Here is a 27,862-nt window from a genome sequence, read left to right as displayed (position 1 = left end):
CCAGCTATTCGGGAGGCTGAGGCAGGAGGATCACTTGAACCAGGGAGGCGGAGGTTGCAGTGAGCCGAGATCCTGCCACTGCACTCCAGCCGGGGTAACAAGAGCGGCAACCATAGGAGCCATGGGCTCAGATGGACTCTCAGCCGGCTGGGGACCTGCAAAGCCCTCGTCTTCCCTGAAGCTCAGTGCACTCCTCTGCAGAGTCAGGGACACAGACCACGTCTTAGGGTCGGAAGAGTGCAATTACATCAAGGCCAGGCACAGCTGGGTCCTGCTCTTCCATCCAGGTGGCGTCCCCTCCCACCTCCTCCGGAACCAGCAGACCAATTACAGCAACGCATAAGTCAGTCTGCACTGGAGGGGACGCGGCTTTCACAAAGTGGAGACCCTGACTCCACCCCTCATGGCTGTTGAACCACTTCGCCTCTCTGATCAGCCAGGTCCCCTTCTGTAAGCCTCAGTACACAGCAACTTCTGACTTTTTGTTTATTTTTAGAGACAGGGTCTGGCTTTGTCACTCAGGCTGGAGTGAAGTGGTGCAATCATAGCTTACGACAGCCTCAAACTCCAGGGCTCCAGCCATCCTCCAGCCTCAGCCTCCCGAGTGGCTGGGATTACCAGAGTAAGCCAGCATCCCTGGAAGCAGCTTCTATTTTAAAGACTCTTTAAAATTATTTTACTTTATTTCCTTATGTTCAAAATATAAAGTATAACAGACTGTTTTGAACACTTTGTGTATATCAGGGAAAGAAGCCCATGTTTTTACATCTTAAATTGCATTCCATCCTTTTCTGTAAACTTGTCCTATTCTTTAAACATTGACGATTCCTTCTGTAGATTACAAAAACACTGGAAGCTTAACTTTTGTCTTTAATTTGTTAAATATGAAATCAATACACATTCATCCTAGGAAAACTGGAATCAATGGGAAAGGAGAGAAGTGGGGAAAATGTCCTTGGGGAAACATGAAACATGACTGCAGTTGGGACACAGTTCCTTCTAATTCTCATCCTCCAAGGGCCTGTTTTCAGCCAACATTGAGATGATCCATGTACCAAATACTGCATTCTGCTGCGGTTGCTGCATCCAACTTTTGATGGATGGTGACATGCTATTCCAGCATACAGACCGTCCTGTTAACGGACTCTTTTGTCTTCTGCTGGACACTGACGATGCCTAATCCTCCACCTCCACGCAGCGCTGCCCTCACTACTGTGGTGCACGACGCTCCGGTTGTGGATTACTTCCTCAGGACCCACTGCTTGCTAGAAATGGAATTACAACGTCAAAAGTGCAAACTGCATTTCCAGGCTCTGATGAGATACTGCCAAGTGGCTTTCCAGAAAGAGCACACGAACTGACACTCTCACCCGTGGCCATCCCTCCTTTCTGCCCTCCGAGGCTTGACTTTCATTTTTCTTAGGAAGAGATATGAAAACTCACTACGAGTGGGGAAGCATGACCCTTCTCAGGCAAGAAATGAATGCACTGAACTCTGAAGGAAATTCTGCAGTGTAAGAAAAATGTTAAGCCTTTATCATACAAAAAATAAAAACAAAATTCAACCAACAAGTGGTTCTACTGTCACTTCTTTTTAAAAGGTTTTCTGGGTAGGAAGGTCCCTTGCTCATGATTCAACAAACCAATGAGCAAACAACAGCAATCACAGCAGCAGGCAGTGCACAGTAAACACTGGCTGAGATGAAGAGTCCAGGATCTGAGGCTCAGCCCGGTGGCACGGCTTATCTAAGGCTGAGGAGACTTTAGTGGCCGTGCTTGGATTCATTGCCCGCCCTTCCTGGTCTACCAGAACATACCTGCCTGAGGGAAGGGTCTTCTGTTACTCACTGATGAGTCTCCAGTGCCTAGAACAGTGCCTCACACACAGTATGCTGCAACAAACACTTGCCAGGACTTCTAACTCCAGCCAAGATGGAGTAAGAGGAACCCAATGTACCCCACTCCCAACGACAGTGATTCCCATGACACTGGACATCAGGCCACAAAGGACAGTGATCCCCAAGAGACAGGAAATAAATAAGGTGAGCCCCCCGACTACCTCAGCTCACTGCCTTGAGGAAAGTTTCAAGTCATGGAACAGGGACAGGGAACTCGGATGGAACCAAGGCAGTTAGGGTTCAGAGAGCAGGAGGCAGAGAAGAGAGAGAACTCTGGAGATCTGGGGAGGGTCTCAGGGGTTCAGCCGAGAACTGATCAACACATGCCCGTGGGGAGATGACCTAAGGCCAGGAAAGAAGCACCTGAAGGATTCCAGGGAGCAGTGGCAGGAGCTTTCCAGAAGGCTGGAGTAGCAGGAGCGCTCACAGTTCACAAAGTATCGAGTAGAATACCCAAAAGTGTCTTGCCTCCATGTGAACAGCAGTTAACTCTAGACTAAACACAGCTCTGGTCCTGCCTAACACCTTAAAAAATAAGACCCAAAGGAATAAACTGTTTCTAAGTAACTAAACTGCATCACAGAACAACCAAAAATATTTACAGTAATATAAAAATAGCCCCCAGCAAGGTGAAATTCACTATGTCAGGTACCCAATTAAAAAATTACCAAGTTTGGCCAGGTGCCGTGGCTCACGCCTGTAATCCCAGCACTTTGGGAGGCCGAGGTGGGTGGATCACCTGAGGTCAGGAGTTCGAGACCAGCCTGACCAACGTGGAGAAACCCCGTCTCTACTAAAAATACACAATTAGCCAGGCGTGGTGGTGCATGCCTGTAATCCCAGGCATGGAATAGCATGTCACCATCCATCAAAAGTTGGATGCAGCAACCGCAGCACAATGCCGTATTCAGTGCATGGATCATCTCAATGTTGGCTGAAAACAGGCCCTTGGAGGAGAAAAACAGGCCCTGAGGCAGAAGGATCGCTTGAACCCGGGAGACGGAGATTGCGGTGAGCTGAGATGGTGCTGTTGCACTCCAGCCTGGGCAACATGAGCAAAAATAAAATTACCAAGCTTGAAAAGAATGAAGAAAATACGACCCATGACTAAAAGGAAAAGCAATCAATCAAAATCAACCCAGACTTGACAAAGATGATCAGGGACATTAAGACGGTTGTTATAACTGATTCCCATGTGTTCAAAAAGTTAACTAGAGACAATGAAGAAACTAAAAGTCCCGACCTGATTTAGAGATGAAAATTACAGCGTCTGAGATGAAAAGATATACTGCATGAGATTAACCTCAGATTTGATAATTCAGAAGAAAAGAACAGTAAACTTGAAGACAGCAACTGAAACTATCCCAATGATTCAGAAATAATAATAGATCATCAATGAACTGTTGGACAACTTCAAAGGTCACATATGAATGTGATTCAAGTCCCAAAACGAGAAGGAATGAGATAGAAAAAAATATTTGAAGGAATAATGGTCAAAATTTTTCCAAATTTAATAAATATAAACTCACAGAACCAAGTAAATGAACCCCAAGCAGAAGACACATTTTTTAAAACTATACCAAATTACAGCATAATCAAATTGATCAAAACCAATAAAAAGAGAAAATCTTTAAAGTAGCAAGAGAAAAAAGATATGTTACACACAAGGAACAAAGACAAAAATGGCATTAGATTTTTCATCCAAAATAATACAAGTGAGAAGAGAATGAAACATCTTTAAAGTATTGAGGGGAAAAAAAATATCAACTTAGAATTCTATACCCAGCAAAAATATCTTTCAAAATCAAAGGTAGAATAATTTTTCATTCAAACAAAGGCTGAAAGAATTCGTGACCAGTAGACTTGCACTATAAGAAATGCTAAAGAAATTCTTTCAAGCAAAAAGAAAATGACACCAGATGGAAATAGAGATCTATACAAGGGAAAAGACAGCACTGGAAATAGTGACTACACAGTAAATATACAAGATCCTTTTTTGCTATTTAATTTTCTAAATTTTAATTTTAAAAATTGACCATTTAAATGAAAAAAATACCCTAACAACATAGTGTGAGTCTATAACATACAAAAGTAAAATGTATGGCAACAATAGCACAAGGTCCAGGAGGAGACATGGAAGTGACTTATTGGAAGGTCTTTATACTCTATGTGAAGTTGTATAATGTCATTTGAAGGTATCTGTAATTAAAGACAATTATTATAAACCCTAAAGCAACCACTAAAATAACAAAACAAAGAGTTCTGGTTAATGAGCCAACAAAGGAGACAAAGCAGAATCATAAAAAATAAGTAGAATACATAAAAATTAAGAGATGAAATCACTGAAGCCAATTAATAAAAAAAGAAGGAAAAAAAGAGGAAAGGGGAATAAATAAAAGATGGGACAAACAGAAAACAAACAGCAAAATGATACTCAAATCTAACTATATCAAAGATATATTAAACAAAAACGATCTAAAAACCTCAAATAAAAGACAGAGATTTTCAGATTGCATAATAAAAAGAGACCCAACTATATGCTGCCTACAAGATCCCCACTTCACACACAGAGACACAAATAAGTTAAAAGTCAAAGGACTTTTTTAAAGTTATATCATGTTCACACCAATCAAAAGAAAGCTGGAGTGGCTACATGAATATTGAAGTAGGTTTCAGAGCGAAGAGTACTACCAAGGACCAAAAAAAAGTCATTTCCTAATAAGAAAGGGGTCAATTTATTAGGAGCACATAACAATCATTAACATTTATGAACCTAATAATAGACCTTCAAAGGGCATGAAGTAAGATGACATAAACAAATCCACAATTATAGTCAGAAACTTCAGTACCTTTCTCAACTGATAAGACATAGAAAGTAAACAGAAAATCAGCAAGGATAGTAAATCTTAGCAATGCTGTTAAAACAACCTGATGTGGTTGACATTTACAGAACTTTCCACCCAACAACAGCCAGAGGCACATGATTCCCAATTTTATATGGAACATATACCAAGAAAGACCAAATTCTGGGCCATAAAACAAGCCTTAATACATGTAAAAATAATCCAAGCCACACAAAGTGTATCCTCTGACCACAATGGAATTTAATAAGAAATCATTAACAGAAAGATCTCTAGAAAATTCTGTAAATATTTGAAAACTAATAACACACTTCCAAATAACTCATGAATCAAACATGAAATCAAAGAGGAAATCACAAAGTATTGTGAATGAAATGAAAGTAAAAATACAACATATCAAAATTTATGGAATACCACTAAAGCAGCAATTAGGGAGAAATTTAAACTACTAAATGCCTAAATTAGAAAAGAAGAAAGGCATTCATTCTCTAACCTCAGTTGCCATATTAAGAAACTATAAAAAACTATAAACCGTATATATTTTATATGGTTTTGAAGTCTACCATATAAAAATAAAAAAAGAAACTAGAGAGAGAAGAGTAAATGAAACCCAAAGCAAACAGAAGAAAGGTATAGCAACAATCAGAGCAGAAATTTAAAAAGAGAAAAGATTAAAGTAATAGAGAAAATCAATGAAGTTAAAAATAGTTCCTTTGAGAATATCAGTAAAATTGATAAAACTCTATCAACGCAGTTCAGAATGACAACAGAAGACACAACTTAATAACAGGAACGAGAGAGGTGACATCTCTGTGGATCCTACTGATATTAAAAGGATTATAAGGAAATATTATGAACAACTTAATGCCAATAAATTCAACAACTTAGATGAAATTTCTTAAAAGGCATAAACTACCAAATCTCTCTCAAGAAGAAATTTCTGAAATAATGTGAAAACCCTGTATCTATTCAAGAAATTAAATTTGTAGTTAAAAATCTTCCTACAAAGAAAACTCCAGTTCCAGATAGATTAGTAGCGAATTACCAGGTCCAGATAGATTAATAGTGAATTCTACCAGGTCCAGATAGATTAATAGTGAATTCTACCAGGTCCAGATAGATTAATAGTGAATTCTACCAAACATTTAAGAACAACTAATACTACACAAACTCTTCCAAAAAACTGAAGAAGACAGAATCCTTCTCAACTCATCTATGACATTGTCTTGATACCAAAATCAGACAAAGATCATGGGCCCATATCCCTCATGAACACTGATCCAAAAATTCCTAACACAATTTTAGGAAACTGAATTCAATAATGCAAAAAAGGATAATGTACCATGAACAAGTGGGATTTATCCCAGGAATGTAGGAGTACCTTTTTTTTTTCTTTTTTTTTTTTTTTTTTTTTGTGAGATGGAGTCTCGCTGTGTCACCCAGACTGGAGTGTGGTGGCGCGATCTCGGCTCACTGCAAGCTCCGCCTCCCTGGTTCAGGTCATTCTCCTGCCTCAGCCTCCCGAGTAGCTAGGACTACAGGGGCCTGCCACCACGCCCAGCTAATTTTTGTATTTTTAGTAAAGACGGGGTTTCACTGTGTTAGCCAGGATGGTCTTGATCTCTTGACGTCGTGATCCACCTGCCTCGGCCTCCCAAAGTGCTGGGATTACAGGCGTGAGCCACCGTGCCCGGCCAATTTTTTTTAACATTCAAAAATCAATCAATGTATGCTTATGCTCTTCCTGGACCAAGTAAGGCAGAATCTCTGGGATTGGGTCCTGGCATCTATATTTTTTAAGCTCTCATAAGGACTGTGAACCATGGATATGGTCAAGGATATGGTCTAACATCTGCATTTTCTTAGCAACATGTCTGATCTCTTCTGTATTTTTAAAAATCTGTTTTTATTTAGGGCCAAATTGTCTTTTATCTTTGTGGCATATTTGTGATACCCAGCTGGTTCTATGATCTTCTTTCTACCAGGGAACTAAAATGATGTGTCTTCCATCATTTTGCAAGACAAGAAGACACCAAGAGTTCCAGCTACCCTGACCTTTGGGTGCTGTGGCATCCAGCAAACGACCCCTGTTTTCTGTTTATTGCATGTGATGACGGATGTGTCACCCAATCTGAGTGGATTTAATGTTCTAATTCATGAAATAAGAGAATCAGACCAGATGAGCCCAAAGTTTCTTTCAGTGCTAGATAATCACAACTCTAAAATAGCTATGGTGAGAAGCCTAAATGTATATACTAGCATGAGATTCAAACTTTTGGCAGCTTGACACAGTTTACAATTGTTTTTGTGATATCATAGCTATCATATGCAAAAAAGAATAAGTCACATTTTATAAATTAAAATTTAAGTGAATCACCCAAGTGTTCCCTGTTTCAATGATATAACTGAGTGCCTACTATGTACTAGGCACTGGGATGTACTGGTGAATGTTGTGTGTACACATAGCCCTGCCCTCGTGGCATCTACATGCTGCTTTTGTTGGGTGATGGAGTGGATACTAATAAAAAAGTCAATATTTATTGAGTAAAAAAAAGACTCAATATTTTACCATATTATTTTTTGGTAATTTACCATATTAAAAATAACACGATAAATCTCCATTGACACAAAAAAAGCATCTGAAAAAAAATCTAACATCCATTCCTAATAAGAACTCTTAGCAAGCGATGAGTAGGTGGCAACTGCCTTGGCCTGACAAAGGGTAGCTACAAAAATCCTACAGCTAACATCACACTGATCTCTGGGGAGAAAGCATTCGGTTTTCCATCATTAACAAAAGATGTCTGCTCTCACCACTTCTATTCAACTTTGTACTGGAATTCTGGCTAGTTCAATAGGGTGACACACACACACACACACACACACTCTCTCTCTCATGGCATCCAGATAGAAAAGGAAGAAGTGAAGATTATCTTTATTGGCAAAAAATGTAACAGAATCTACAAAAAGCTGCCAGAAATACTAAGTGAATTTAGAAAGTATGATATTGTAAAATATATGTTTGGTCTTCTTCCCATTTCCTGACATACAGCTCCAAAAAGCCTGGGACTCTCTAGAGTGATATGAGTTCACTGGTGACTGGGGGGCCCTAGACAGCTTCAGGATGGGGGGCTGGTCCCTGGGAAGATCAAGGCATGTTAGAGGGTTGCGACTTTCGGCCCCCACCCCCAACCTCCGGGGAGGGGAGAGGCACTGAAGAATTGGGAAGTGTTCTCACCAATAGCCAATGATATAATCAATCACGGCTCTATAAAGAAGCTTCCGCAAACACCCAAAAGGACTGGTTCAGAGAGCTTCCTTCGCGCTGGCGAACACATCCGCCTGCCAGGAGAAGGGCACACCCCAACTCCACGGGACAGAGCTCCTGCCCTTGGGACCCTTCCCGGCCTTGGCTGGTGCACCTCTTCATCTGGCCGCTCATTGCACCTGTTACTACATCCTTTATTCCTAAGCCAGAACCATGAATGGAGTGTTGCCCTGGGTTCTGTGAGCCACTCTACAAATTGATCCAACCCGGAAGGGGGTCATGGGAGTCCCGATTTATAGCCAGCCGGACAGAAGCACAGACCACACCTGGACTTGGGATTGCCATCTGAATGGGGGGCCGTCTTGTGGGACTGAGCCCTCACCCTGTGGGGTCTGAGGTCACTCCGGGTGGACAGTGTCAAGATGGGGTTGAACAGAGGACCCCCACTGCTGTCCCCTGCAGGACCTGCTGGGGAATGACTTGGTGTGTGGGGAAAACCCTACTCATCTGGTCATGGAGTGTTGGGTGACTGTGTGAGAGGAGAGAGTAGAAAGTAGGAAAAACCCATTATTTAGATTCCCACAGAAAGGTTTTAGGATACAACATCTATATACAAAAGTCACTTGTATTTCCATATAGTAGCATCAAACAATCAAAAATTGACATTTAGGGCCAGGAATGGTGACTCATGCCTGTAATCCCAGGACTTTGGGAGGCCAGGGCAGGTGGATCACTTGAGTTCAGGAGTTCGAGTCCAGCCCGGCCAACAAGGTGAAACCCTGTCTCTACTTAAAATACAAAAATTAGCAGGGCATGGTGGCGCATGCCTGTAATCCCAGCTACTCAGAAGGCTAAGGCAGGAGAATCAGTTGAGCCTGGGAGGTGGAGGTTGCAGCGAGCCGAGATCGTATCACTGCACTCCAGCCTGGGCGACAGAGTGAGACCCCACAGGGTGAGGGCTCAGTCCCACAAGACGGTGCCCCTTCAGATGCTGATCCCAAGTCCAGGCGTGGTCTCTGCTTCTGTCCAGCTGGCTATAAATTGGGGCTCCCACGACCCCCTTCTGGGGTTGGATTAATTTGCAGAGTGGCTCACAGAACTCAGGGAAACACTTCGTTTATGATGCTGGCTTATTTTTAAAAGTTGACATGTAATAAGCAATACCACTTATAACGTCATGAAAAGACATGAAATGCAACCATCCCTCAGTACACGCAGCGGGCAGGTGCCAGGACCCCCAGCAGATATCATATCTGCACATACTCAAGTCCCACACTTGGACCAGCAGAACCTGCACAGCCCTCCGTGTATGTGGGTTTTGTGTCCTGAGAATACTGTATTTTCGATCCCAGTTAGGTTGAAACAATGCATATGTAAGTGAACCTGTGTAGTTCAAACCATGTTGTTCAGTGGTCCGCTGTGCTGGGGGTAAGGTGGGCCCTGTGAGATACCTCCAGGGAGCTGGGAGGGACACCGGGGAGCATACCCCAGTCTGGGCGGACGAGAGGCCGAGAGGCTCCCCTGGGGGTGCTCAGCACCGACATGGAGCAGGTTAAGGCTGCCATGTTGGGGGGCGGACAGGAAGAGGCCAAGGACTGGGCGTGGGACCCACATGGAGGCGGCTGGGGGAGGAAGGGGAGATAGGAGGAGGGAGGAAGAGGGGGAGGTGTGGAAGAGAGAAGGGCCACAAAAGACCCAGTGGGATGCAAGGTGAGCCAGAGGCAGGGCCCTGGAGCTGAGTGAATGGAAGTGAGCCCGAATCAGATGATGCTAAGGGGCCTGGATGGTGTCCACACCCTCTTAGAGTTCCTTCAAAGACCACAGCAGCAAGGAGAAGAGCGTGAGTGTTTAAGCCCCTGACTGTACTGGAGCACTCCCCTCCAGATCCTTCTTGCAGGGCAATTCTCACTGTGACACATCCCAATTAAAGCCTGTGGCAGCGGGAAGCCGGAGAAGGGGCCACCTAGCTTGGCAGCCCTCCTGTCCCTCCCCCACCTCTCAAACTCACTTATAACCAGGCTTTATCATCAACTCTGTCAGTCAACAAAAAAGCACACAGGTCAGAGCATGTAAAGGGAACAGAGCCCCTCCCCAAAGGTTGCCACGAGGAACAGCCTCCGAGCTCCCTTCGTCAGCCGTGGGGCCGCAGGGCAGGTCAGCACCTCTCCTCCGCGGCACTCTCCTTCTCCAGGCTCCAGGGCCCCCAGCACCTGTCCCCTGGGCAGGAGCTCTTTCTAACCTGAGCTCCTGGGGGTAGGGACTCTCCCCACCACAGAGGCCATCCCTGGAGGGGCCCAGGACATCTGTTGGAGCATCTGAACACACAGAAGGTGGAGGCTGCCACTGAACAGCCCAAAAAAGAGCCCAGAGCTTGATCCGGCCAGAAAAGCTGTTCTGGCCACACATAGGGCCCTAATGCTGCTCAGTTCCCCCTGCAGCAGGGCCAGGCCAGAGCCAGGGCTGGGGTGCAGCCAGCTCGGGCACTTTGCAGGACCCCCACAGGGTGGGACCCTCAGGATCACGGTGACACAGGGATGGACCCCCCCTGTTGGAGGAGCATGTGTCAGCCCCCACCTCCCACGGCCGCAAGGATTCAGCAAGACCCCGTGGGGAGAGTACACCAAGAACATTCCGGAACTTTGTGAAACCCCCTCATCATCACTGGATAAAACTTTGCACCATGCCGTTTGCTATTGTGCTGGAGATGCCTCTGAATGCTTGGTGCACTGGGAAGAAAACCTCGGCCGGGATATTTTTAGCAGCAGCTTCCAGGGCCATCTCTCAATTATGCAGCAGATGCCGGCAGCGCCATGAGTCAGCGGCAGAGTGTGACCGCCACATGGTACCCAAGCTCTGCACGAGCACCTGGGCAGGCCCACCCCTCCCACACTGGCTGTTCCTTGGCTCAGAAGCCTGCTCACGCTGCACCCCCTGCCCCCACTCTCCCAGCCTCTGCTCCCCCAAGTGTCTCATGCGGTTTCTCACTTCCAGCCTGGCTATACCCACCCCACACATCCTGTCCGGGATAGTCCCTCTTCCTGGGCCTGGCTTCTCTAGCACCTGACCCTGAGAACGCCACCACAGGGGGCTAGCAGGTGACAAAGCCTTGGTCTACTGAGGACAGGCCACTCTGTCCAATGCCCAGCCGGGCCAGCCAGCTTCTGCTGCCCCGTGGCTCACCTGGCAGGAGCGGAACTGGCTGACCAGCAGCGTGCACCGCTGGGGGTCCTTCCGCCCATCCAGGCTGTCCAGCTCCGCGGCCACCTGGTTCAGCTCCTCGTCGGCATAGTAGAACCGGGCAAGCAGCTGCGGATCCGACCTCTGCAGGAGAGAGGGGCCGGGGCGTGAGTGGGTGGGGAACTGGAGGGGATGCCTCCACCTTGTCCCCTGTCCCCAGGCCATGTGTGGGCTCCGCCTGGGGCCTTCCACCCTGAGCCGTAGCCGGCGCTTTCCTCAGCTTTCCACACCAGGATCTGGAGGGAAACAGCTAAAGCCGAGGCTCAGGCTGCCGGCTCAACCCCTGATTCGAGGGTCCCCAGGCCCCTGCATTTCAGCCCAGGACTGTGGGCGAATCCAGACCCTTCGCTGACACCTCAGACACGAGGTCCTCACGCTCCCTCTGGTGGAGAGTCCACAAAAAAGGGGCTCCGGGAAGAGTGGGGTCCCAGGTGCTCCAGGCGACGAAAGGAGCTCTTAGGACTTTTTTTTTTTTTTTTGAGATAGAGTTTCACTTTTGCTGCCCAGGCTGGAGTGTGATGGCACGATCCCAGCTCACTGCAACCTCCACCTCCTGGGTTCAAGTGATTCTCTTGCCTCAGCCTCCCCAGTAACTGGGATTATAGGCGCCCACTACTACGCCCGGCTAATTTTTGTATTTTTAGTAGAGACAGGGTTTCACCATGTTGGCCAGGCTGGTCTTGAACTCCTGACATCAGGTGATCCACCCACCTCAGCCTCCCCAAGTGTTGGGATTACAAGCATGAGCCACTGTGCCTGGCCAGGAAATATTTTTTTATTCACAAAACCAAAATATGAAGCGGCCCAGAATAATACAATAAAATTTACTCCACTTAAGTGAAGAATGATTGACAGTGCATCATAAACCATTTCCCATGATTCATAAACAATTTGCCATCCCCTCGTTCTCTAGAAACTTCACAGCATCTCAGTCCAGTTTCCACAAGCCAGTGCGTTGTGGCAGGAAACCCTATGCTCAGAGTCTCCCCTCTCACCAAACACGCGGGGGCTCAGAAGCTGGTTTTCAACTGCAACCACCCCCCACCCCAACCCCGGCCGGCCTCCTCGGTGCTCTACACACACAGCACAGCCACCCTCCCTTGCCACGTGAGGTTCCCACTGCCCCAGGATGCAAACGGCTTGTTCCCCTGGATCTGAGTTTCCAGGATTCCGAGAAGCCCATTAGAAAAGTGATGAAGTCCTTTTGTGTGTGTATTATTATTGTTTATTATTATTATTATTATTATTATTATTTTGAAGACAGAGTCTCGCTCTGTCACCCAGGCTGGAGTGCAATGGCGAGATCTCAGCTCACTGTAACCTCTGCCTCCTGGGTTCAAGTGATTCTCCTGTCTCAGCCTCCCAAGTAGCTGGGATTACCAGTGCCCATCACCACGCCCAGCTGATTTTTGTATTTTCTGTAGAGATGGGGTTTCACTATGTTGGCCAGGCTGGTCTCAAACTCCTGACCTTGTGATCCACCCACCTCGGCCTCCCAAAGTGCTGGGATTACAGGTGTGAGCCACTATGCCCAGCCTATATATTTTTTTGAGACAGGATCTAGCTCTGTTGCCCAGGCTGGAGTACACTGGCATGAGCATGGCTCACTGCAACCTCCGCCTCCTGGGCTCAAGAAATCCTCCTGCCTCAGCCTCCCAAGTAGCTGAAACTATAGGCACACATCACTATATTCAACTAATTTTAATTTTTTTCTAGAGATGGGGTCTCCCTGTGTTGCCCAGCCTGGTCTTAAACTCCTGGCCTCAAGCCATCCTCCCACCTTGGCCTCCCAAAGTTGCTGAGATTACAGAAATTAGTCACTGTGCCTGGCCTGAACCTATTTTTATAAAAGGGACTCTTCATAATCACAGAGAGAAAGACAGAGGAGAGGGGAATATACCAAATCACACACAGTTCGAATCACACACTGTTCCCCACAGACTCCCATCTCCGTCGGGGTATTTCCTCCATGTGCTCTGGCCTGCTGCCCCTCCCCTCTGTGTGGCCTTGGCCAGGGTCACTTTGTCCTGACTCTTTCCTGGTCCTCCAGTCCCCTCTCTCTGGATCAGCTCAAGACGCTGGCCCAGACCCCTGCGGTGGGGAGAGCAAACCCCAGTGAGGCTGAGCGGACCCACACGAGGCCATCCACTGCCCCCTGCCTGGGCTCCAGCAATGGCTGCATGCACCTGTGACCTGGGCAGCCAATGGGAAGCCTTCCCTGGGACTGTTCACAGGAGGCTGACAGAGTCTCTGCACCCACTCACTCCCCGGCAGATGCTGCCTGAGCGTCCACTCTGCTAGGAGCGGATCTGGACCTGGGACACAGCCCAGAGCAAGACAGACCCAGGCCCCACCCCGCCCGGCCGTTGACATGCTCACAGATGCCAGAGGCACAGAGATGGACGGTGGGCACTGGCTGCCATCTGCTCCCACCCTCTCAGCACCACGGCTGTGTCCTTGTGCCTCGTGCCTTTCTGGAGGTAAACACATCCCCTCCACGCGCCCGGCCAACCCCGGAGAGCCACAAGGTCGCAGTCACCCAGCAACCCCTCTGTGATGAAACGGGAAGAACCGTGGGGTTGGGAGGCAGGAGACACTCTTAACCTCGTTCCTGCTCGACTGCCTGCAAGGAAAGGAGGGAGGTGGGGAAAGTGAGGCCCAAAAGGCCCCTCCCGGCCCTTCCCCATGGCCCGAGCCCCAGGAGTGCTGCACCTTTGAAGCCTTGTGGTTGTCAACTTACAGATGAGCAACTGGGCCCTTGACCTTTGCTTCAGACGCAGCCCCCATAATCCTTTTTTTTTTTTTTTTTTTCTGAGACGGAGTCTCATTCTGCTGCCCAGGCTGGTGTGATCTCAGCTCATTGCAACCTCCACCTCCCAGGTTCAAGCAATCATCCCACCTCCCGAGTAGCTGGGATTACAGGTGTGCACCACCACATCCAGCTAACTGTTGTATTTTTAGTAGAGACAGGGTTTCACTACGTTGCCCGGGCTGGTCTCAAATTCCTGACCTCAAATGATCCGTCCGCCTCGGCCTCCTAAAGTGCTGGGATTACAGGCGTAAGCCACCACGCCCAGCGCAGTCCCCAGAATTCTGACTGGCTTATGGGGTGGCCGCCAGCTTCCCCTCCCCTAGAATTCTGAGCCAGCTTCTGGGGTGGCCACCAGCTTCCTCACCTGGACCTGGGGCCTGCCAATGCCCCTCCTCGCTCCCAAGGAAGAGGGGAAGAGCCAAGAACAGCACCTTCCTACCAGGGGGCAGAGGAGCCATCCTGCCACTTCCCGAACCAGGAGGGAGCATGGCCCCTTTTCGGGGTGGGGCTGAGCTCGCAGCCTGCCCAAGGCCGGCATGAGACCTGCTGGGCCTGACACCCAGCTCAGGCATTAGTCCAAGTCAGCAGAGCCACCGGCTCCCTTCTGGCTCCACACCTGCCAGCTCCCCTTCAAAGCAGTAGGTATGGGAGGTGGGGGAAGCAGGGGCCTGGTGCGGACGGCCCCACAGCAGACACCTGGCTGTGACCGAGCTGGACCGGAGCCCTCACAGTCCCTCTCCGCGTGCGTCCCGCAGCCCCGACCACAGCTCACTGATGAGACACCATCTGGCCCAGCAAACAGGCCAGGTACTGAATTTAGGGCACTGGATGACAACACCTCCTGGAAGCTAAATCTCGGCTCTGAGAAAGAGGACACGACGAGGGGCCACGCACAAACCCCCAGAAAGGAACCCAGAATCATTCTCTGCCCTGGCACCAAAAACCTCACAACACTCAAGGAGTTCCCAGCAATGCCAGGTCAACATGGGCCCCTCACTGCTTGGTAAGCAGAGGAGACAGCTCAGCCACAGCGCAGGTGCATAAAAGGCTGATGGCAGCGTGGTGCTGCACAGAAAGCCCCCGTCATCACACAAAGCCCCAGAACAAAGAGGGGACTGAGCCTCTGAGCAAAGAATGGGGTGCATGCATGTCCCCTCGGCTCACTCACACACTTCCTCTCCTGTGCTCTGGAGAGGCCAAGAACCGCCACTATGTGTGCAAGTGTGTATGTGTACACGCATGCACCTGTCCATGGCTGTGTGCGTGTGAATCTGTGCATTGTGCATGTGCATAAGTGTGTACACGACAAAAGGCCCATATCTGTGTGCTGCAGGAATATATGTAGGCATGATCGCATCGTGGTGGTGGATTCCCAGGTGGAATGGACAAAAGAATGGAAGGAATGGATCGGAAGGAAGGAAGGAATGGAATGGAATGGAATGGATCAGGACACGCACGCCGCAGTGGACGGTACGCACGTGCGGAACGTGCGTACGTGGGCACGCGTGGACGTGCCGCAGGTGGATCGTGACGTGGATTTACGCATTGTCCGACGTGCATGCATGTGGAACGCGGCACCAGGTGGAACGTGGTACGCGGTGGACGCGGTGGACGCACGTGAACGTGCAAAACGCAGGTGAACGTGGATCGTGCGTCCAGGTGAACGTGCGTGACGTGGCAGGTGACGTGACGACGTAGACGTGCACGACGGCAGATTTACGCATCCGCACGCGGATGACCAGCGTTGCCCGGCGATTCCACAGAGTAAGGATCTGGTCCTCGGTTCAATTGGCGGCAACGCCAGAAAGGGCACCTAATCAGGCTGCGATGGATAAAGGGGAACTCAGGACGGCCTGATCTCCGATCCCGAATCCATCCAACACGGGGATGCTTGGTGCCCTGCAGGGAAGCCGACTCTCACCTGCAGCAGGCAGCCTGTGTGCCTCAGGGCTCCCTGCCTTCCTCTTGGGGCAGCTGAAGCCTCTGAATGGTCTTCCACGGAGCTGAGGTGTTACTGAGCACACAGACTGCACTGCCGGGCCTGCTCACTGGTGGGGTGGGAGTGGAGGGGTTGGATGAGGCAGATTTGCTGTGTGACCTTATCATGAGCTAAACTGTGACCACACCCCCCAAATTCAAACATTGAAGTCCTAACCCCCAGGACTCAGAATGTCAGAATGTGACTGTGTTTGGAAACAGTATGTCCCTTTTTTTTTTCTTTTTTTTGAGACAGGGTCTTGCTCTATCCCCTAGGCTAGAGTGCAGTGGTGTGATCACAGCTCACTGCAGCCTCCACCTCCTGGGTTCAACTGATCCTCCCATTTCAGCCTCCTGAGTAGCTAGGAAGACAGGTGGGTACCACTACTACACCAGCCAATTTTTGTATTTTTTGTAGAGACGGCGTTTTGCCATGTTGCCCGGGCTGGTCTGGAACTCCTGGGCTCAAGCAATTCGTCTGCCTCAGCCTCCTAAAGTCCTGGGATTACAGGCGCAAGCCACTGTGCCCAGCCTAGAGATAAAATCTTTAAAGAGGTCATTAGCATCAAATGAGGTCGCCAGGGCGGCCCTGATCCAATAGACCTGGAGTCCTTATAAAAGGAGGAAATATGGACACAGGCATATTTGGTGGAGGGCCGACCTTGCGGAGACACTGGCAAAAGGCGGCATCTGCAAGCCAAGGAGAGACCCAGCCTCAGAGGGCCCCAGCCCTGCCAAGCAGTAGTCTTGGACTTTTAGCCTCCAGGACTGAGAGAAAATAAATTCCTACTGTTCCGGCCACTGAGTCTGGAGTCCTTTGTTGCGGCCGCCTGACCTGTGTGGAAGGCCCAGGAGCAGGCAGGGGAGCCAGCCCTCAGCCAGACCCCTCCATGCTGCACTGCCATGCAGGAGGGCCTGGGAGCCCTGACATCCACTTAGCAAACCCCGCCAGGTAACCCTCCTCCAAGGTAAAACCCCAAACTGTGGGCCTGTACAACTCTGAGGAAGCTGCTCTTGGGGTGGGCTCAAGCTTCCCTGAAAGACCCTGGGGACCCCCATCCACCCGGAAGGACAGCCCCCTTGGGCCCTGGACCTGAGCCTCGGAGCCTTCACCCACCCGAGAAAGCGCACGGCGTCTACAACAACCTGCGAGGCCATTCGTGGTTCTCTGTGATTTGAGGATGCCTCCGTGATGTCTAGGGACCATGGGCTCTGACGGTATAACTGCCTGCGCGTGGGAAACGGGCATCCCGAACAGTGTGTCCAAAGTCACCGCCCCCGAGAACAGGGAAGCGCTGTGTCTCCACAACCACAAGGAACAACACTCGCCACACCCCACCTCATGCCACGCCATGACGGGCACCAGTCACACTGCTGACTTGGCATCAGTGCCCACAAGCAAACGCCCTGCCGCTGTACCTCGATGTCAGTAAATTAAAGACCTTAAAACCAGACCTACAAACGTGTTGACCATCTGCAAAAAGAGAGCTCTAATCTTACACACACATACACACCCCCACACAAAGAAACTCTCTGCTATTTGAAAAGCTGAGTTAGCCCCTGAGCTAGCGTCCTGGCCCTTCAGGACCGGTATTTCAGAGGAAGAGGCCAAGGTTCCCGCATGGTCCCAGCGGTGCCTGGGGCGGGAGCAGGAGGGATCTTTATTCACTGTGTCCATCATCCCACCCAGACGCCTCACTGTGAGTAGAGACCTCCAGGCAGGGGTCCCAGGAAACGAATTAACACAGCTTACAAAATTCAGTCTGTCCTGATCAACAGAATCCAGAAGAAAATGTGGGGTACTAAATTTCCATTTCTAAGTATGCAGAGTATAAAGCAAACAATTACAACCTCAACCTACTTATCACCTAGTGCCAAATCTGTCCGGCATGACAGGGCTCACCCTCAAGTGAGCCTGTGGGCAGGAGAGAGAAATGGTGTGGAGGGTGGGGGCGGCGGTTAACGTTCCAGCACTGACAAATCATCTCCCTTTGATTTGAATCCACCAGCTTTGTTCAACGACATTTTACAATTTCATTTTAAATTAAGTTTTTAAATGTCCTTAAATACAATGTCCACAATAAAGGGAATCAATTGATATAAATAGGAAGTACTCACCTTGTTAAAATTTTTGAAATAAAAATTGTAAAAGAATATATTAGAACCTAATAGGAATCTCTTTTAAAACCACACCACGTAAATATTTTCTCAAAGACAAATCCATAGCAGTGAGAGTGTTCACTGTTAAAAGGAGTCAGAAATAAACCCGTAAAGGAAGAATTTCGTTCAGGAGGTCAGATGACTACTGAACGGACAGCCTCAAAAAGAGCAGGAGAAAATACGCATGAACAAAGCAGCTCTCAATTCAAAATTACAAGGATGGACGGACTGAGGGCTAATTTTGTAAAGCTGATTAAACTGTTAATTCATTCAAGCCCCTGGTCCCTAATGTGAGCTGGGGCTACAGGCGGGAGGCGCGGGTTGGAGGCACGTGCAGGGTGAGAGACGCAGTGCGCACGTGTGAGCTCAGCCCGTCTGACCCACATGTGATGACCCTGGAGTGTTTCCGGGCAGTTACGAGGGCTGGCCACCAGGCTCAGAGTTTACACGCACTACATCACCCACTGGGGCAGGCCCAGCCACCTTGAGGCCCAGGAGGGCTGGGGCTCCAAGCCCTGCACAGGGCACAGAAGCACAGTCCATCACACTGCACCTTCCACCCAGACAAGGAGACTGACGCTCCTGAAGGTAACTCACGGCCAAGGCCACATCACTGAATGACAAGGAGCCAGATCTCAGTCCAGGTGTCACTAGGATCCTCTGGCATCTACGTGGGGAAAGAGGGGGTAAGGGCCCAGGACTGGATCCCTTTCACACTCTTGTTTGCCAAATATGACATAAATCCTGCAGGTGGGGACCTTAAAGAGACACTTTGTCACTCCAGGGCAGCAGCATCACAGTCTTAGCCAAGCTGCGGCAGGGACGACGGGAGCAGGCAGGTGGCGGGACAGATGGAAGGACAGGCAGCACAACCAGGCCAGAGAGGACCAGCCCCGCCCTATGGGCCCCAGCAAGGGAGGGAAGCCCAGTCCAGCTCCTACTGCCTCCCTCCCCACACAGCTGAACCAAGGACATAAGCTAGGCTGTAAGCTCCAGTTCCCAAGACAGACCACCCCAGGCAGCCAGCTCCCTACCCCTACAGCCCCCACACTCAGCCGTGGAGACCCAGGTGCATTTGCCTCCTAGATACCAGCAGATCTCCAGGAGACAGTGGCCATATGCGGACTTCAGCTGGACAGAGGCTGGAGCGTGCAGGGGTGAGGACCAGGTGTCTGAGGCGCCGCCCTGGGCCTCTCCGGGGCCAGCTTTCCATTAAAGCCTGAGACTCCTTGCTCCGCCACCAGGAATCCAAGAGCACCGCGAAGAAGCCAGGGAAGAACCTCTGCTCGGGACACCCAAATGAAGCCCCACAGCTGTGAACCCCCACAGTAGCTGTTCCTCAGCCCTCACCATGACCAATTAACTGTCGAGGAAACCCCTCCACCCCTCCACCCCTTCATGTCTCCACTGTTCCACCTCTCCACCCCTCCACCCTCCACCCCTGCACCCCTGGGGCCAGAACTATTCACTGCCGCCAATCACGGCCCCGTCCCTCCTGCAGATCCCCAACCCCTCCTGTCCGCACTGAGGCCTGGGGTCCCTGGGCAGCCGTGACCCATGTCCCCAAGGCAGGCCTCATCCACAGCAGACACCCCAGGGGCTGCCAGGCTGAGGCCCCACTGAGCTGGCAGCACCACCAGCCACCGGCAGCACATCTGGGGCCCAAGACAGGCACACACTCCTGTGGTCCCAGGCACAGCCCTGCTGCCACACCCACCCCAATGCTACCATTGTTGCTACTGCCTCCCTCCCCATCCATCTGTCCCCCTTCTCTACCCTGCTCTGGGGCCAGGAAGGTGCAGTGGGCACACTGGGTCAGCAGGAGGCCTGGCAGGGAGTGAGGATGGGACAGTCCTGCCCACTTCCTGCCTTGACCTCCTGCAGACCCCACCCAGCCCTCCTCTCTCTCAGGACTCGGTACTGGCCCTCCCTGTGGCCTTCGGGCCCACATGTGGCACCAAGCCCTGGACTCATCACCATCCCTGTGGTCCCCTCAACCCCATTACATGATGAGTGTCCCCAGCACAGCCTGACCAGGGAACTGCTGAGACTGCCGGCTACTTCCTCCGGGACTCAGAAGACCCTGGCAGTTCTAAGGCTTGATGGGTGGGGCTGGACACAGTTTAATCCCTCATATGACCATTGACTGGTCACCTGTGAGAGCGGCATATATGCTACCCAGGTCAGGTCACCTGTGAGAGCAGCATACACACCAGCCAGCTCAGGTCACCTGTGAGAGCAGCATACACACCAGCCAGCTCAGGTCACCTGTGAGAGCAGCATACACACCAGCCAGCTCAGGTCACCTGTGGGAGATAATCCCTGCAGGAACATCTCCAGGGGGCCTTGGACCAACCCAGCACTCCCAGTTTTCTTGCTTGCTGGTAGAATGTGCTGAAGATGTGGCATCCAGAGGTAGGGAGGGACTGCCCAGAACAGCCTGGGCCTTGTCCTTGACCCTCCCAGGGATTATAACAGCTTGAGTTAGGGAGGAACTGCCTGGGCTTTGCTTCTTTCTCCCTGGAAGCAGGGTGTCAAAGCTTTACCCTGGGGGTCACGTGGCCCCTGAGGTCTCTAACCGGGGTGGCTGCTTCCAGGGCCCTTCAACCCTGGTACAAAGAGAAGCATGTGCAGTCAGCAATCCATCTGCCCTGGGCAGCCTTCCCGACACTGGGGACTGGCTCTGTCCCTTGCTTCCGATCTGTAAGTAATCAATGTGCTTTGCATAACTTGTATGTGAGTGTGTAGGTCACCAGTGCGTGGAGGACTAAACAGTAGCCTGGGATGCGGTGCCCACAGGCAGAAGTTCCTGGCATTTGGCTACGACAATCTTTGCTATTCTCCACGAAGTAGGAGTCTTCTCTTGGGACTGGTATCAAACCTGCTTTGAAATCCCTACTACCCCAGAGGAGATAAGGGGCAGTTCTCCAATTTACAAAGGGAAGAACCAAGGCTCAGAGAGGTTCACAAATCCACCCAAGATCTCACTTCCAATAAGCAATGAGGCCAGCATTTCAAAGCCACTCACCCTCCCTCATGGTGGAAGACTTATCCTGTGACTCGGTTTCCTTGCTTGCTCCTGCTAGGTATAAAGGGTGAAAACAGCACAAAGCCACCACTGATGTTGGTGCCGCAGCCCCAGGGCAGGCACTGTGCCCTGTGAAGGGGAGGCCTCCCCAGGCCTCGGGTCACAGCTCCAGGCTCACTGTGGCCTTCTGGCCCAGTGAGGCATAGGGTGTCCAATGCTGGCTGGGAAGGTGTTGCCTGGGACGTCCAAATTTGTGCCCCCGGGGACAGCTTGCACATCAACTCTGTCCACCCGGCCTGGCTGCAGACCAGGGCTTGGTGCTGAGCCCCCAGCCCCACCCACCCCCTGCAGGTGCCTGTGGGTGGACAGCCAGCCCCACACACGCCTCCAGCCTGACCTGGAACCACAAGCTGCCTGGCCTCCGTGTTGTGGGGCCAGCCAGGCCACTGAACGCCCTGCCTGCCCCAGTGGCACAGCCCCCCACCTCTCCAAGCCCTTCAAAGCAAACTGCCAGGAAAGGCTGGCAGCTTTATGTTCGATTCACACCAGTAAGTACTTTACCCAGACGGCGGCCGTGCCTGTTTAGAGGAATCCTCCGCAGCCCAGACGCGACAGGAGCCACATGGGAAGGGAATTTAGAGGGTCGGCACTGGGCACAGACGCCCCGGTGGACGCCAGCTTCTTTGCCGCCTGTCCCGATTAGCATCTGCAAAGTGGGCTTAAGGACGACGAGAACCCGCTTAGCCTGGACAAACCCTGCGCACCTCGCGCCTGGCCGGCAGGAGTGACAGTGGTGGACGCAGGTGATGAGGTTAACGCCCCGCATTCCCGCCGCCAAGCCCTCAAGGCAGCCTCGGTCTCCAGCGGGTGACTGGGAAGGGCAGGGGCTGCGTTCCGCCACACAACCCCCGCGTCGCCACAGCAAAGTCTGCCGCGAGGGGGCCGTGGACCCCCCAGGAGGCGGCGCGGAGGGACAGTGGGGCGGGGCCCAGCGGGGGCGTTGCACGGGGGTCACTCCCGAGGCGTCAGACCCCGCACGGCGGGGGTGGGGTGGGGGCGGTGGACGAGGAGATCCAGGCGGTGGAGCTGGGCCGCCCCGCAGGCAGTGGGCAGCAGGCAGCGTTGGGAGAAAAGGGCCGGGTGTCCCTGAACGCCGCGGGGGAAGGGAAGGGGGGAAGAGAAAGGGGAGGGGGCACGGGAGGCGCAGGTGGCAGGCATCAGGGCCTCCACGTCTCCCCGGGTGGGCCACGCTTCGAGAGAGCGCTGTGCGCCGAGGCCACAGGCAGCAGCAGCCGGAACAGCACGGGACAAGGGTGGGAGGAGGGGCCGCGCGGCGCCTGTCACTCCCAGTATGGAGCGCTGCCTTTGGGCCCGCACGTGCACTCACAAAGGGCGTGTCCCCCACAACTGCCTGCACGCGGCAGGGGCCTCTCAGTGCACGGAGGGTAATAATAAGGGTGACGACAATGCCAGCCTCCCCAGGATCAGGGCAGGTCACCCAGGCCCACCTTCCCACCTGCAGAAATGCCCCTGGCCCTGCCTGCTGCCTCCCTGGCCCACAGAGTCTCTCCTGTCCCTGCTTCAGGTCCACGCCCAACTCTCCCAGCCTTCGGTGGGAGCCCTGAGCCCTGGCCCAGCCTGGGGACAAAGGCTCCGGCTCAGGCCTGGGTGGAACCGCTCGCCCCACTCAGGCTGGCAGTGCTGGCTGGGCCTTGGTTCTGTGCCTGAAGCTGGGCTACACCGGGAGGACGCCTCCCAGGCCCTCCAGCTCACCCTCAGCTGGACTTTGGGTTATCAAGCTCTGACAGTTACCCCAATACCAGAAGGCCCCAACTGGACCACCTGCAGAATAAATTCTGAAGGAAAAGGGAGCACACGAGCATGCGTGTTTGTTTCCCAGGTCCTGAGGTTCAGACATGGGGGTCTGGGGGCCCCCCTCTACCTACAGGAGGGATGCAGGTGGCAGAGCATGGCCCATGCTCCCTAAGGGCAAGGCGAAGGCTGACCGTGTGACCGGCTTGCAGGAAGCCAGGGCAAGATCCAGCTGGCCTCACTGTGAACTCCGATGGCCCAGCACGGCTCCCCAGCACAGCCAGTGAAAGAAGGACCCTGAGGCTGAATGTGGATGTCCCAGCAGAGGCCACCTCTCAAAAAGCATAGGCATGAACTCTACACACACCAAAAACATTCACATGTACGTTCTGAGATGGAATTTTTAACCTCACTAAATTTTTGTTTAAAATGCTTTTACAGCTGTTACCAGTGCTCATGTTTCATAAGAACCTGCTTATGCAAAGCTGCACGTGGGCCTCCCTCAGAGGCAAGCCCAGGCCTCCGCAGTTTCCCAGATGGTCTGGTAAATCGGTGCCCTGGGAAGCTTTAGACTGGGGGACTGGTTTAGACACCCCAACAAATCAGTTCCCTGCACCTGCTGTCTCACCAGGCAGCACCTGTTTCCCGGCCAAGTTGCTCTCACTCGCAGCAGAAGCCACAGCCAGCTCGGAGGGGCTGGTGATGGGTGGAAGAGGTGGCAGCCTTCCCCACAGCCACTGTCCACTCAGCTCAGTGGAGCACTCAGTGGCCCAAAGAAAACCCTCCAATTGCAGAGGGTACAGTTCCATGCAGCTGGAGGCCTCTGCCCCTTGGGGCACGGCAAAGGGCCCCTTTGTCACCTCAGTGTAGTCTCTGATGTGGAAGCAGATCCCCTCCCACCCATGGAAGCAGATGCTCCCCAGAAGCCGGACCCTGGCTCTAGGAGGAGGGTGGGTTGGCCCCCTGAGGATGAGGCATCCCCTATGATGCAAAGACATGCTCCTTACAGGAGAAAGAGCTGGGCATGGCGCCACACAAACCCCAGGTGATAATGTTGGCCTTGCCCGTGGCATGTGTTCCGCAAGCCAAGCCAGACACAAAGCTGGGAGATAATTGCACATCTAGCAAAGCGTTTTCCAAGGGAAAATGAATTTTCAAATCAAATTCTGTCAAGTACTGCCTATACAAATGAAGTGCCAAGAACACGGATTGCAGAAAATTTAACCACAGTAGCTGCAGTGGGATCATAAAGAAACGAACAAACTGCACAGCCCCTCCGTCACTGCCGAGGAGGAGAATGGGTGGTGAGAGAGCTCCGGAGGGAAGGGTGCTGCGTCACCAAATGGAATAAGCCTGTATCTGACAGCTGGGCATTTAAACTGCCAGAGATCTCATTTTGAACTCCATAGGTTTAAAGATTCTTTAAAATGCATTTTATTTTTAAAACTGACTATTAAATAGCAAACTTGCTAGGAAGACAACCAATTCCATTCCCACTGTGCTAGCAGGGTGCCCCCGGGGTGCTCCCTGCTCAAGCCCCACTGTTGCAGGGGCTGAGCACAGCTCAGGAAACTCCAAAAGGGTGGTGGGGATGGGGGAATGCAGTCTGGTCAACTCCTAGGATGCACGGAAATTTGCTTGTGGAAAATGGAAACTTAAACTGCTTATTTATGAATTATTCCTCTCCTTCCAAAAGGATTTGAGGTGACTTGCTAAGTGCTCACAAGAACTGAGCTTGCTCCTTTAATCAGAGGAGCAATTCAAACACCCAGACAGGGGTCTGAGGTTGTGGGCCAAGAGAACTATTGCAGTGGGGCTGCAACAGCCGGCCCAGGATACTCTGGTCTCTACTTTGTTGGCTCAGGCCTGGGCGGCCATGCGTGTCCCACGCTCCTGGGCACACTGGAAGCCATACTCAAGGAGGCCTCACCGGCCCAGGCAGGTGGACTGATGCTCAGTCCTGGACCAGCTCCCCTTGAAGGACCTAATGGACTTAGACACCCAGGGTGGTTGCTCCTCTAATCATGGAGCCCCCGACTCTGACCCAACATGAGGCCAGCTGGATCTTGCCCTGGTGCGTGCCGGTCGTGGCAGGTCTGTGTCCAGGTGGCTCCAGCCGGCAGAGACAAGCCCAGGCTCTGCTGCCCAAAAGAGAGCAAGCATTGCTTTCTGAAACTGTTATTATTGAGATAGAACTCACATGCCACAAAATTCTACCAAAGTGTGCCATTCAAAGGCCAGGCACGATGGCACTTTGGTGCTTTGGGAGGCTGAGGTGGGAGGATCACTTGAGGCCAGGAGTTCAAGGCCAGCCTGGGCAACAAAGCAACACCTTGTCTCTATAATAATAATAATAATCCACTGTATCCACACACAAAAGATTAGCCAGGTGTGGTGGTTCACACCTATTAGTCCCAGCTACTCAGGAGGCTGAGGCAGGAAGATCACTTGAGCCCAGGAGGTGGAAGTTAGAGTGAGCTGAGATCATCCACTGCACTCCAGCCTGGGGGACAGCATGAGGCCCTGCCTCTATGGTATGCGATTCAGCAGTTTTTAGGGTATTCTCAGAGCTGTTTTTTAGGGTATTCCCAGAGTTGTGCAACCACCACATGATCTAGTTTCAGAACATTTTCATCACCTCCAAAAGAAACCACTCCCGTTAGCAGTCATCCCCCTACCCCTTCATTGACTTTGTCTCTGGATTTGCATATCTGGACATTTCCTGTGCATAGAATCATACGAAACAGGGATTTTGTGTCTGTTTCTTTCACGGAGCAGTGTTTTCAGGGTTTGTCCACATTACAGCATAAATCGGTGCTTCCTGTGTGCCACTGTGTGGATGGACAGACCACATTTTGTTTACCCAGGCGTCTGTCGATGAACACTTGCGCTGCTCCCATCTTTTGGCTACTATGAATAGTGCTGCTATAAGCAAGTTTTTGTGGGGACATATGTTTTCAGCTCTCTGGGTATATATCTAGAAGTGAAATTCTTGGTCATATGACACTTCTATGTTTAGCTTTCTGAGAAACTGCCAGGCTGCTTTCCAAAGAGGCTGCACCATTCAACAATCATAGAACAGCAGTTGGTGTGGCAGGGCTCTGATTTCCCTAAATCTTCGTCAACACTTGTTATTATCTGACTTTTCAATTCTAACCATCCCAGTGGCTGTGAAGTGGCCACTCACTGTGGTTTTGACTTTCATTTTCCCAATGGCCAATGACACTGGGCACCCTCCATTGCTGGCTGACCATCTGCACATCCTCTCTGGAGACCATACGCTGTGAGCAGGTGGCGCTTAGAGGGGCATCCCTGCCATCCTTCCTTCCAGTGACATCTGTGAGTCAAGGGTATGGAACGCCACACTCTGTGGACTGACCAGATCTGCTTTCTCACATCAGAGCAATCTAGGCCAGGCTGTTCCATCTGGTGAGACAAGGGTCTCCCCTGCCATAGCCACAGGACCCCATCAAAGCCATGGGCAGGTGTGGACTGGACAACGTGGCACCTTTGTTGTGATTAGGACCTAATTTGCCATAAAGAGAGGCCCTGGAGTAAGGAAAAGGTGCCCCCAGGGCCTGCTCTGGGACCCCAGACACAGTTCCTACCCACCCACAGTGGGTCAAATGGTGGTCCCCTTGAAGCACGTCTGGAATGTGTGAATATGACTATATTTGGAAAAACGGTTGTTGCAGATGAAAGAAAGGCAAGAATCACTTGAGCCAAGGGAAGAAACCATCCTGGACTCTCTGGATGGGCCCTAAACCCAGTGACAGGTGGCCTTAGAGAAGGTGAAAGGCACACAGAGGAGAATGCCATGTGAAGATGGGGCAGAGATCGGAGTGACGGGCCTGTGAGAAACCCCAAGGATAGCCGGCAACACCGGGAGCTGGAGAAGACAAGGAACGACCCTCCCTCAGCGCCCCCAGAAGAAACCAGTGCTGCCCACACCACGACCTCAGACTTCGGGTCTCCAGAACTTTGAAAGAAGGGATTTTTTTTTTTTTTTTTTTTTGAGACAGAGTCTCGCTCTGTCACCAGGCTGGAGTACAGTGGCATGATCTCAGCTCACTGCAACCTCTGCCTCCCAGGTTCAAGCAATTCTGCCTCAGCCTCCCGAGTAGCTGGGATTACAGGAGTGCACCACCAAGCTCAGCTAATTTTTGTATTCTTAGTAGAGACGGGGTTTCACCATGTTGGCCAGGATGGTCTCGATCTCCTGATCTCGTGATCCGCCCACCTTAGCCTCTCAAAGTGCTGGGATTACAGGCGTGAGCCACTGCGCCCGGCCGATTTTTGTTGTTCTAAGCGCCCCACAGTGTGTGACTTGGTCACAGCAGCCACGTGGAATGAAGACGCCCCTCTCCCACGGCACTACGATTACCTGATGTCCCACAGCGGAGAGAAGGGGATTTGCCTGGTCCTGTGTCATCGGGAGGCACTGAGTGCATCGACCCCACGTCAGTGCATGTATCCTATAGACCGGCCCTGACCATTGCTCAGCCTGAGCCCCCTGGACACACCCGGAGCTGGCAGAGCTGGCTGGGCTGCCCAGTCCATGGATGGGGTTCCCTGGGCCCACACCCCAGCTCACACTTGGGGGTAGGGATTCCCATCACCCCACATTCTGGGCGATCTCTTTCGACAAATCTTCCACCCGTGCAGGTGGGACACAGGCAGGACAGAGGTGGCCCTGGACCCAATCCTGCTGGCCCAGGGCCCAGAGCCTGACAGTGAGATGCAAAGAAGGGGCCAGAGGGAGCACCCACCCGCCTGGGCATCACTGTACCAGGGGAGGGGTGTCTCCCA

At 51.5% G+C, this 27,862-nt stretch overlaps 1 protein-coding gene across 2 annotated transcripts in view; it reads right to left on the bottom strand.

The window, feature by feature from the left end:
• ZFYVE28 (zinc finger FYVE-type containing 28) overlaps window positions 1-27,862 on the bottom strand; it is a 145,523-nt gene that overhangs the window by 70,959 nt on the left and 46,702 nt on the right. For both annotated transcript variants that reach the window (XM_031664780.1, XM_003890889.5), the window contains exon 2: window positions 11,208-11,348. In XM_031664780.1, the coding sequence (XP_031520640.1) occupies window positions 11,208-11,348 (141 nt within the window). The remainder of the gene's footprint in view (window positions 1-11,207; window positions 11,349-27,862) is intronic.

Source organism: Papio anubis, chromosome 3, assembly GCF_008728515.1.
Source record: "Papio anubis isolate 15944 chromosome 3, Panubis1.0, whole genome shotgun sequence".
NCBI classification, from domain to species: Eukaryota; Metazoa; Chordata; class Mammalia; order Primates; family Cercopithecidae; genus Papio; species Papio anubis.
Note: the sequence above shows the minus strand (reverse complement) of the source record. Positions and strands in the feature narration are given on the sequence as shown.